We start from the raw sequence: 12,630 nt of genomic DNA, 5'->3' as shown, positions 1-12,630 counted from the left end.
CTATACATCCCACAAAATACCAAACAGCCCCTCTCCTGTCTAAAATGAGTCACTGCCACTTTACCATTTACAGCTTTATCCTTACTCTAATTGGCCCTCCCTTATAGATAGGATTTATTGAGATACCCAATCATAAAATTACCCCCATTTTATGACAGCACCCAATCTATAGCAAACTCCTGTTTCCTTAGGCCATCCCCCAAATCATCTAGCCAAAGCCCAAGTCCTATAAAAGGTACTTTCTAACACCCTCTACTGGGACACCCCCTCCCCAGCCCCCATGATGTGCATTCTCCCTTGCTGCATGCAGTGAGTAATAAACCCAACTTGTTCAACTTCAGGTTTATTCCTGGTGGTCTTTGGCTGGAGGGGACTGACAACACATAAATATTCTATGCCCCTTCTACCCCCCAACATGAGATCCACACTGTACACTGTTAAAGAGAATGGTACTAGAGAATCAGAAAGACTAAGATGTTGGTTATGCTAGGTAAGATCTCTCAATGACGTGCTAGGTAAAGTCTCTCAAAAGTATTGCAAAATAGAAAATGCAGGAAAGCCAGAAGTATCATTAAGAATCTATAAGGTTTAATAATTTCCTCAATTAAACTTAGAATAGTTTACATTGCTTATACTACATGTTCAAAAAAATTCTTTAATAAGAAAGTCAATAACAGAAAAAAGGTCATTTTGAATTTAAAAAATTGAGCTATTTCTTTTTAAATAGAACAGTCTTATTTAACTTCCAGATGTCCATCTACCTATTAAAATGACAAAGTAGAGACTATTTCCATAACAAAATAGAAGCACAGGCAAAGCTAATATTTGGCATTCACAAACTTTAGGTCCAGAAAGATCTTTCACTTTTCAGGGTAATAATGCATGTCATAAAAAACTTAATAAGTCTGGTATATATATAATCCTTTCATTTTCCAAATCATGGCAAGCACCCAGGGTCCCCTAAGTTCAGAGAAGTGAAATTCTATTTATCAACAGTTACACTGTCATCTATGTGTTTCACAAGAGCAGTAACTAACTTGGCTCATACTCTAGGATGCCTGGAGTGCTACTGTAAAGGAACCCCTAATGGGTCAAGGGCACCACATGGCCCTACTAGTGAACATGCACAATGCAGTCATAGCCCTTTCCAGACACAGCACCCATAGGGATGAGGCCTTGGGCATTTGCTCCCTCTTGTGTATTTGACACTACAGGTAATGGTACAAAAAGCTCAGGTGCTTAGAGACCTCTTATTAAATAGGTCATGTAAAACATAGCTTTTGCTAATTTTTGGAATTAAGTTTAATAATATTGATGACACTTGTTTAATATTTAAGGTAACAAAGCAGGTAAAGGGAGTTGAAACTCCCTTCTAAAAATCCCGTCAGGCTTACCTTTCAGAGCTATCACCTTAGAGGCTGGGTTCATGATTGCGCTTTCTGCAGAGATGGGCCGTCTGATTGGTGCCATTGGGTTACTCATGTCAATAATCACTACCTGCACCTGCTCGCCGACTTTCTCTCGGACACATATAAACTTGTCAGATTCCATGGTCAGTGTGCTGAACCCAATGTTGGCTGGATTAATTCCCAGGTTTTGGAGCTAAACAGAAAAGATTACAGTAAGGTTTTCCACTCTTAAATACATCAGATCTAGCCCCTTATTTAAGCAAAGTCTAACAGAAGGAAGAGGAAAATTTAAACAAGTTTAGAAAGAAGTTAACTTTAAGTGACTCTTAGAGGCAGATGTTGACTTGCCTTTCTATACCTTTGGTAGGTACAGACAATGCATCCATAGTGGGCTGTGAGTCAGCTCCCTAGGAGCTTATAATCCCTCAGGGTTGATGAGAATACATAAGAATAAGGATAATACTAGGGAGAAGTAAGGATGCCATGAGTGATATAGACAGAAAGAGATCAGCATGAGGGTTGGGGGGGTGAAGGTGGAGGAGTACAGAAAATAACACCCCACAGGCAAACTCAGAGCTGAGGAGAGCCCTGGCAAGGAGGTGGTCTTAGAGAGGTAAAGGCGGAGTTAGAGTGGGGAAAAGAGAAAACACAAAACTCGTTTCTCCAAAACCAAACAATAACAAAGAACTACACAAGAGTTTTTGTTTAAAATATTTCCCTACATACCATAAAGTCTATCTAAATCTGATTTAAATTAATTTCTAAGTCAGTTTGAATACTTCTTGGCAAGTTCAAGGTTAATAAAAAGTTAACAGATCCCGTACATCTTTGGGGTAGATGGATTGCTTTGACTTGTGTAAACTGAAATCAGGCGTCTTTCTCCAAAGCCCATTTTGTACATAGTACCTGACTTAAATAAAGACTTATTAATGAGATAAGCTTCAACAAAAAACCCTGGGAAAACACACACTCAAGAAATTTATATCACCCCTATGAAGAACTATGTTTATTTCTATAACATTCCCCTACTCTAACCTACCTACGAGGTACCTTTATTTCTAAACATTGTTCTGCTCAACCTAAAACCTACTGCTATTTACTTAACTCTTTAACACCTGCTACCTTGTGTGACCTTGTATAGGTTTACACTAGCAACAAAGATCAGAGACCACTTGTTAAAAATAACCAGTACCCATTGAAAGGAACATAAATGAGGCTATTCACATTGCTAGTAAAATTCTTTATTCTATTATTTTTTTCCTTCATTATGACACGAACTCCTCAAAAGTGGGGACTGGACCTTATTTGTCTTTTATAGAACAGAGTCTAGCACATATGAGATATTCCAGCTGCTGAGTGGAACAGGCTGCAGGACAACAAACAGATCACCTCATCTGATTATACTATCCACAATTTATACTTGTGCAAAACAAGGCTTTTAGGTTAAGAAATATTTCCAAAGCCACGAAGCTGATTAATGATGGAGCCAGTGTGAATATGGTTTGTGCACTGAACCATAATACTGAGTTGTTTAAAATTCATATTTCATTTTAACTCAAAAAGGATGAATTAGGTGGTGATTTACCTTCCCAAGTAAGTCTACCAAAACAAACCAAAACACATATATAAACAGCAACAAAGCAAAACAAAATATTATTTCATAACTGTAGTGAAAGCATTTGAAAAAAATAAAATCTAACCATTAATAGTGCCATTACCACAAGAAAAGTCCCTTCTCATTCCAGCCTAGGGTTACAGGACAGAAAATAATGCTAACAGTGGGCAGTGCACACAGAGAGCACATGTACCAGTGTCTCCAGCCATGGCAGGGGCAGTCCAGGCTCTCCTGCCCTGGAGCACTAACTCAGGAGCTTGCTAGAGAGAAACTCTGACCCTAGAGTATTAATTAGGTAAAGGAAAGTACCTCCTGAGACAGAAAAGAACTACTGCGGAAAAAAGTAATTTGGGCTGAAATTAGGTCAAAAGGAAATCTGATTTCTAAAGGAATACCTTACCATAGCTCTTCAACTCTGAATTTATATTAATTGTCCCCAAGATCAAGAGGGAAAAACGAGCTTCAAAGACTTCCTTCACAAAGAAGTCAAGGGAGTAGGCTGCATGTTGATCCTGGCAGAAAGGCAGTTTCAGCTAAAGAATGTGGCATTCCCCAGTTCTTTGTGTGCATCCTCTGAGTTCTACTGTCCTTTTCAGTTATGCCAAAGTGGTCACGTTTATTTGCAACTCTAAAAAACGCAATTTCATAATTCTTATACTTTTCTGAGTTTGGAAGACTACGCACCAAGTTTACCATTGGCTATCTCTAGGGCATGGGAATGCTTTCACTTTTCACTGCTTATACATCTATGTTGTTTGAATACATACATCCTACTCTTGTAATTTTCTTACCATTTGTAAGAAGACAAAAAACAATATTCTTTCTAATGGATTCAGCTATTATCATGAAAAAGTTGAACCTTTGGTTAAGATTAAGAGGGGACTGAGGAGTTAGTATTTAATGGGGACAGAGTTCCAGATTGGGAAGATGAAAGTTCTGGAGATGGATGATGGTGATGGTTGTACAGCAAATGTAAATGTACTTAAGGCTGTTGAACTGTACACTTAAAAATGGTTAAAATGGTAAATTTTATGTTTGGTATATTTTGCCACACCAAAAAAAAAAAGATTAAGGGAGGATTTAAAAAGTGAATTATATACTGGCTGCTATGAGAGTAAGCTAAAGACTAAAATTAAGCACACACAATTAGGGAAAACACATTCAGTTCTGGGGCATTTTAAACACATTGGGCTTTTAATTAGCAATAATCGAGCCTTGGATAAACCTCATTGGCTACAATACCACCACTGCGCAAAACTAACACATTGGGCTTTTAATAACGAGTTTTCATTTGCTATAAACACCCTGCCTGTTTGTCATTTCAACATCTCTTTCCCCATCTCAAAGAACATCCACACATTATTCTATTACATTATTGTTAATTTGGCAGAAACGACCGAATATGAATTTCTATAATTAAAATAACGAATTAAGTGAATCTAGAGAAGCACAAACTCGTTTTCTTTCAATAAATAAATATCAAGTATCCACTATGTGCCAAGATTTAGGGCACAATGGACAATAAGGCAGACAAGATTCTGCCCCAGCTCACACTTTAGGAAAGGAAACCAACAAGATTATAAACTGAGATCATTGCTACACAAAGCAAAAGGGGTAAAGTAACAGAGTTCTAAGGGGAGACAGAGCTATTTTAGCCTTAAGAGGACATGAAGCAGTCAAAGTCATTTCTCACATTCGGGTTGATAATTTATAATATATTTAATCTATTGACTGTAAATTTCCTGGTATTATCCTTCTCTTTCCAATATGTTTTTCTCTCCACAAATTTCGCATTTGCTGATATTTATGCTGATGTTTCAGAATTATCACAAAGCCATCTACAGTAATAGGTTAATGCAGTAAATCAAAAGTTGACTTTTTGAAATCAAGTAATTTTCATACATTCATTTCATAAATAAGCATTGAACACATACTACCCACTACCCACTGAGCTCGACTCCAAAAATAGTAAGATAAGTCAAATACAGTCATACCTTCCAGAGCTCACAGACCTTATGAAGTGAACCGTATGAAGTTGCCAATAGGTAAGATATGTAACTAGGGGAAAATGACTACATTGAGGGTGGGGGAGAGGAAGTGAAAGAAAGATTTCAGGCTCTAAAATAAAAATACAGGAGTCACTGCAATTCAACTTCTGAGTATTTATCCGAAGAACTCCAAAGATAATTTAAAGAGATATATGCACCCCTATGTTCATTGCAGCATTATTTACAATAGCCAACATATAGAAGCAACCTAAGTGTCCATCAATAGACAACTGGATAAAGAAGATGTGGTACATATAGACAACGGAATATTACTCAGCCATAAAAAATAATAAAATCTTACCATTTGTGACAAGGATGGACCTAGAGGATATTATACTAAGTGAAATAAGTGAGACAGAGATGGACAAATACCATATGATCTCACTTATATGTGAAATCTAAAACAAAATAAATGAAAACAAAACAGAAACAGACTCATAGATATAGAGAACAAACTGATAATTGCTAGATAAGAGGGAGAGTTCAGGGTCTGGGTGAGAAAGGGGGAAGGGATTAAGAAGTACAAATTGGCAGCTACGAAACAGTCACAAGAATATAAAGTACAGCATAAGGAATATAGTCAATAACATTGTAATAACTATGTATGGTGCCAGGTGGGTACTAGACCTATCAGGGGGATCCTTTTGTAAGTTATATAAATGTTTAACTACTATGCTGTACACCTGAAACTAATATAATATTGAATGTCACCTATAATTGAAAAATAAAAATTAAAAAAATAGAACTTGGCTACATTGAATGTATATTTTAAATTTCTTTAGAGAAAGGTTTCATATTATGTGTGAAAAATAAATGGAATAATAAATTTATTGGAATATAAAAAACATGGGGGTCATTTATGTCTAAGTGGTAAGTGAAGCCATGAGATTGGATGAAACCATCCAAAGAGACATGAGGAGAACAATGGGATGGACCCTATGACACAAACCCTAGGGAGCACCAAGACTTAGAAGGGAGGCAGAGCAGCAGCTCATAGGGATGAATATAATTAAACGGAAGGTAAAATATTTAAATAAACTAAGAATGAGAAATAACAGAAGACCCACAAGGCAACAACCACTGATGCTTAGTAACCCATGAAACTCTACAATATCACAAGAAAACCTCCCATTCCTACCCGCTCTCTCCTCTATGAGCCACACTGAAATTTCATTGTCCTTTTCTCCCTTAGTCCCCTGCTGTCTTATAGGACAATGTCTAAAATCATAAATCCCTAGAGGATTTGTATTTGTTATTCATATATACCTTTTTGCCTGTATATTCTTAGAGTCAGATTCAGGGTCTCCTCATTGTGAATCTATCAAAACATCAAGTACATAAAAGCTCAAACAACATACAACAGATTTTTGGAATGAGATAGAAAAGCATGAATGAGCTTGTACATAAACAGGTGTACAGCTTAACCATACTGCAAGTGTGCTGGACATATGGACCACTGTCCCCCTAGTGCTAGACCTAGGGTTCTGACATTAATCACCTGCTAGTCAATATTTTGACCAATTACTCTAATTGAAGCCGCAGACAGGGATGTTATTATCTGCTAACGGTCTGCTTTGAGACTGTCAATATACTAGGGTAACATTCAGAATAGAATCTTAATAGATTTGGAAGGACCATAAAATTAAAAAGATAGATGTGCACAAAATAAGTTAAAAAACTACATTTGTGTTAAATATAAAAAAATAGGATCAAAGATTTCTCAAAAAGCTCTAAGATACAAAATATTGACCAAATGTGTGGGCATTCTTTGGATGCTGATTCAAACAAACCAAATGTATAAAACATTTGATACATATAGAGAAATTCAACACTGACAAGGTATTTGATATTGAGGGATTATTTTTAGGTGATGTTATTAATATTTTAAAAATAAAGAGTTCTTAGTGTCTATCAACCGATGAATGGATAAGCAAACGTGGTGTATACACAAAATAGAAAATTATTGAGCCTTAAAAAGGAAGGACAGTCTGATACATGCTATACCATGAATAAACCTTGAGGACATTATGCTAAGGGAAATAAGCCAATCACACACAAAAAATGCAAATATTGTATGATTCTACATATATGAGGTACTTAGCATAGTTGTATTCATAAAGACATAAAAGAAAATTGTGGCTGCCAGGGGCTGAGGGGATGGGAATGGGAGTCACTGTTTAACGGGTATAGAGTTTCCGTTTCACAAGATGAAAAGAGTTCTGGAGATGGATGATGGCAATGGTTTCACAATAATATGAATGTACTTTAAACCACTGAACTGTACACTTAAAAATGGTTGAGATGGTAAATTATTTGTTATATTTATTTTTCCACAATAAAAATTTGGGAAAAAAATAAAGAGCTCTTCTGGAGAAAGTATTTAAGAATAAATATGTCTGGAATTAGCCTCAAAATAATTTGGCAGTGAATGGAGACATAATAAAACAAAATCGGCCATGTGTTGGTAAGCAACCATTCTTATTCTCCTCAACCTATGCAGATTTTTCAGTCTTTAGTAGAATAGGACTGGAATATCTCTAGACAGAGCCACACACGTAAGTGGGCCTAGGTTTTCTAAATTTTATTCTTAGTTTGGAGATCAATGCTGGGTTAATACGATGACACTGCGATTTTGACTCCATGTATTTTATTGTTTCAGGTCTTACATGTAAGTCTTTGATCCACTGAGTTAATTTTTGTGTATGGTGACAAAGAGCAGTCTAGTTTCATTCTTTTGCATGTGGCTTTCCAATTTTCCCAGCACCATTTATTGAAGAGGCTTTCTTTTCTCTGGTGTATGTTTTTGGCTCCTTTATCAAAAATGATTTGCCCATATATATGTGAATTTATTTTATTTGCACAACTACTAGAAACACTACTAGCATTTACTTAGCTGGGGCCAGGTATGCTAAACACAGGACAATCTCACCGAAAGAACTTATATCCAAATGCCAAATACCAAATATTGAGTTTTATTCCATACGCAGAAACAGAGTTTGCAAACTGATCTGCCCAAAAGCAAGTTTTTTCATTAGTAAAAATAACTAAAGACTCCTGATTGCTTGTATCATTATTCTGATAGGTAACCTAGCTACACATTTAAAACAGCCCTTATAAGTTAAAGATTAATCAAAAGTAGAAAAAATACTATCTCATGATCCTTTTCAGTTCTCAAGACCTGTAATTAAATGAATCCAAATTCAAATCTGACACTGGGGAAAACATAAAAAGAAATTACTCATTTGGCAGTCCTGTGGGCGCTATATTTAAGGGGCTTAGAAAAAGAAGTTTGACTGGGTTACAGCTGTGTTTTCACAGGACTGTTGGTGAAAACACCAACTGCCTGTATCAGAGAGCCAGAATACTCTAGTTACACTGAACATCCCCCACATTTCTATGCCTCTGTGCCTTTGAAGATGCTAGTCCTTTTTCTTTCTGTATATCTCTTTCCCAAGCTCATTCACAGCCTTATTCCAATGCCCAGCACATGGATGTTAAATAATTAAGTAGTAAAGAAGTTACTTGTTTTAGGAGTTAAATTTAGTTCATCTGCAGATATACTTAAGAAAATATATATTTTAAACTTACCAGCAAGCTTTCCCAAGCTCAAAGAGGGAGCTTTGTAAATGAGGGCCTATGGAGGATGATGATACTAAGGTCTTTTCTAGAACTTACCTAAAATTCTAGGACTAGGTTAATTTAAAAACTATACTTGTATAGTGCTTTATAGAATCTCTCTCAAATTACACAACTGCAGGTTTTCTGTATTTTAAAACAAATGCGTAAGACCCTATAATTACCCCTGTTAAATGTCAACTAGTTGGAGTCCAGCCTGTCAAGATCTGTTTGGATTCTAATTTTGTCACTGAATTTTGCTATCTCAGCTCTGTGGCATCATCTTTCTTTGCCAGCCCAAAGTGATGGTAATCTCTCCCTGGCATGGAGGCCACCAGCAGGCCTCAAGCAAGAGAAACAGAAGAAAATCTGGGAGAAACTGAAAGCAGCAAATCTGGTGAAGCAGCAAGGGAAAGAAAAATCAGGAAGAGCAGAGGACAGCAAAGAAATACTTATAGGATGGGGCGATGGTGACGACAGCTTCTGCACCAGTGGATATTAACAAACAATACTGTCGAATAGATGCTGCGATCTGTACATGATCTTAAAAGAAAGATTCAACTGTAATAAGTTACAAAAGGGCAGGAGAATATAGGATTCTTTAAATTATTTTTGAAAAATGTAGTAGTTTCCTTAGTAGTGGTTTCTTTTGGGGAGAGACACCAAGTGGTTGAACAAAAAGGCTTTAATTTTAATTTATGCTTTCTGTATGGGGCTATTCTCCCATGTATACGTATTACTTTAAAGACTGTTTCAGACAGACTCTTGCCCCAGGTACAGAATGTTTAAAAACCTGGTGGAGAGGAACAATGACTAAGACTTGATAATTCTTGACTCCTCCTAGGACTTGATAATTCTTTTAACACAATAACCTCAAAAAGTACTGGGAATCTTGCACAGTGTAGGGATTTTGAACATTTAAATGTGTTATGTAGTGCTGATTTGTTTTTCCAAAGAAGCCCTTTTCAAATTTATTTAACATTTGGTCACTTACCATGCCACTGTTGTGGGCCCTCTCACGAAGGCTCATCCTGGGTGAGCAGGTGGTTATTATCTTCACTTTGGAAATAAGAAAGTCAGAAGGTAAATGACTGGCCTAGTATCTATATCCAGCACAAGGATCATAAGTCTGCCAATAGGCAAAATTTAACAGCTTACACGAGACTTTTAAAAAATTTTTACATAGGTGTGCAACAAATTTAGAACAAAATGAGCCCACTGTTGTTTGTCTCAGTACATCGGAAACCATTTCACAAAATGAAATGGCTACGTAATGGCAACATAAACCAAACATGTACTTGGCTGTGGGTACAGTGTCCTCTTTCAGAGTGTCTTCCCTGGGGCCTTTCCAGCAGACACAGGTGCTCATGAACTGTTTTCAGTTCAAGTTCAATCTACTCCTTAGAGTTCTGACTTCCCTACTCACATCTCAAAGGCTTCAAACATCAACCTCCTTCTTTAACTATAAATAATGACCAACATCTAGAAGATTGGTTCAACACAGCCACATGTGAGACTTTTCTGGGAAGAAATGCCAATCCCACCCGGTATTTCTGATTTAACACTTGAGGAAGGCACCCGCCTAGGTGTTTTTAAAGTCCAGGCTGGGCTGAGAAGCAGTAAGACTGATGACTACCTTGCTTCTATAATTTACACAGATCGCCTTGGCAGACTCTGTATCTATTAAGAATATCACCTAAGAGATATGCTACATAATCAAAAATTTAAAGGAACGTGTTTATAAGTTCTCTGTGTATTGAGCTGTGTCACATTTCAAAACTCTTACAAACTAGCAACTGCATTTTGATACACTTGGGGGAAAAATTACATGGGGCTCATAACTGAATTTCTAGACCACTGAATGGTTCAGCCACTCTTCTCCTGAATCAAGGTGACATCAGTTCTTAGCCCTTTTGATTTTTTCCATTCTCACATATCATAAACAGCAACAACCTTACAAGTCAGATAACTAAATTTTTAAAAAGTTCAAATAGTACATATAAGAAAAATATTTCTGCAGAACCAGTCCTCTCAAAACCATCATGACAGGATACATAAAACTAACTAAATCGCTATGATCTTAAGCTGAAGTGGAAGGAATGCTGTATTACAATGCACTGTATGTAAAAGTGCAGCTCCTGCTCTAGGTGCATCCCTGAAAAGTTGATTATAGAAAAGATGTTTCCATACACTGATTTCTATTCTCCTACTGATGATTATAAAACTATTGTTTTCCCTCTGGAAAAAAATCTGGCTCTAGAATTTTCACATGTAACAAACCAAAATTAAAAATTTAAGAAAATTAATATTCTTACAATAAGATTCACAAATGTAAAGAAAGTGTCTAGAATTATTTTCCTATGCATTGCATGGAAACTAAGATCTAGAAGAAAAAACAAAGTTTAAATGAACAGTACTGATGTTTTAACAGTCACTAGTCCAAATTCTCCCCTTCCTAATGTTGTAAAACTGGAGAACAGATTCCTACCTTCTTTTCTCAAGGAAATTTAGGTTTGGGGGAAGTGATTGGGTGGACAGAGGTGAGGCAGAAACAAAGCCAAGTCAGTAAGACAAGGGGGAACACTCTTAATAAAGCAGACTTACAGTAAATGGTCATAGATGAGCAGACTGGAGAACCTGGAAAAGCCTATAAACCTTGTCATTAGACAATCTACATTATAACTAATCATTCATTGATTATACAATCATTCTATTATGAAACTGGATTCAGAGGTCTGAGGGCCTCTTATGTACCAGACAGCGGGAATACAATTGCAAATAAGAGATCTGACCTCTGTGAGCTCACAGTCCTGGAGGGAAAATGAGCAATAATACCATGGGATGAGGGCCATCATAAGGGAAGTCCCAAAGGCCATGGGGGCACAGAGGAAGGGCTCCAACAAGTCAGGGAGAGCTTCTGGAGAGAGGCTCATTTACGCAGATACAAGAAGGCTAAGTAGGACTTGGTTGGGTAATGAGGGGAAGAATGGGTTCTGGAAAGAAGCAACAGCGGATGCAAAAGCCCATGAGCAAGGGTGTCGAGCTCCAGAGAAGGTCCTGGAGGACAAGGGGAGCAACAAGAACTATGCAGATGCTGGATTAGGCTGGGCTTTACAGAGCACTTGGGAGTGTGGCATTTTCATCTTGGAGGCAACAAAGAACCATTCACTGACAGACTGTGCAGCTGTTCATCCTTTGAGATCTCGTTGCAGTGTGCTAGAAAACGGACTGGAGGAGGGCAAGACTGGAGGCAGATGACCAGAGACAAAGTTAGTACAGCCATCTAGATGACAAATACGGCATAGTGTGGGGCAGTGGAGGTCATGATGAGAATGGTAAAATAATGCCAAAAATAAATAATAAAAAGAATCAATAGGCTAGGGAGAAGTCACAGCTGTTTCTAGGTTTCTTACTGGAAACTGGTGAAGATTCACATTTGGGGTGGAAGAGGAACCCTATTTCTAACCATGATGTATCTGAGGAACGTATGAGGAACCCAATAGCCTGTTCAACAGACAGCTATCGTACTGGCAATTATGGCTGACAAGAGCATAGCATATTTTATTCCGTACCAGTTACTGTTCAACACTTTACATTTATCATACTTACTAATGAAAACCTCGCAATAACCCTATGAGGTAAGACCTATACCTTTTATCTCTATTTTATAAATGTAGACATGGAGGCACAAAAAACTTACACAAGTTGCCCAAATTCACATGGTCAGTAAGTGCCTGAGTCCAGATTCAAACCTTTTCGTTTGGCTTCAGTCTGTGCTCCTAACCAGAGCCTCGCCTACATGCAACTCTGAGGCCCACCAAAAATATGTCATCTGTCTGGGAACATTGAGTATAAGAGCATACAGGCAAATTGCCCAGTAGAACATTCTGAATAGAAAGATAAAGGGACTCATGATGAACCCCAGGTTCATGCATAAGAGGAG

At 37.3% G+C, this 12,630-nt stretch overlaps 1 protein-coding gene and 1 pseudogene across 6 annotated transcripts in view; both read right to left on the bottom strand.

Annotated features, from left to right (window-relative positions):
• Nucleotides 1-12,630, bottom strand: part of CLTCL1 (clathrin heavy chain like 1) — an 83,636-nt gene that overhangs the window by 68,185 nt on the left and 2,821 nt on the right. For all 6 annotated transcript variants that reach the window (XM_039868355.1, XM_039868354.1, XM_039868353.1 and 3 more), the window contains exon 2: nt 1,395-1,602. In XM_039868355.1, the coding sequence (XP_039724289.1) occupies nt 1,395-1,602 (208 nt within the window). The remainder of the gene's footprint in view (nt 1-1,394; nt 1,603-12,630) is intronic.
• On the bottom strand, nt 4,135-4,283 carry LOC120606887 (uncharacterized; annotated as a pseudogene).

This window comes from Pteropus medius, unplaced genomic scaffold (genome assembly GCF_902729225.1).
Source record: "Pteropus medius unplaced genomic scaffold, Ma_sr-lr_union100, whole genome shotgun sequence".
Classification (NCBI taxonomy): Eukaryota; Metazoa; Chordata; class Mammalia; order Chiroptera; family Pteropodidae; genus Pteropus; species Pteropus medius.
The sequence above is the reverse complement of the archived record's forward strand: the minus strand, read 5'-3'. Positions and strand labels throughout refer to the sequence as shown.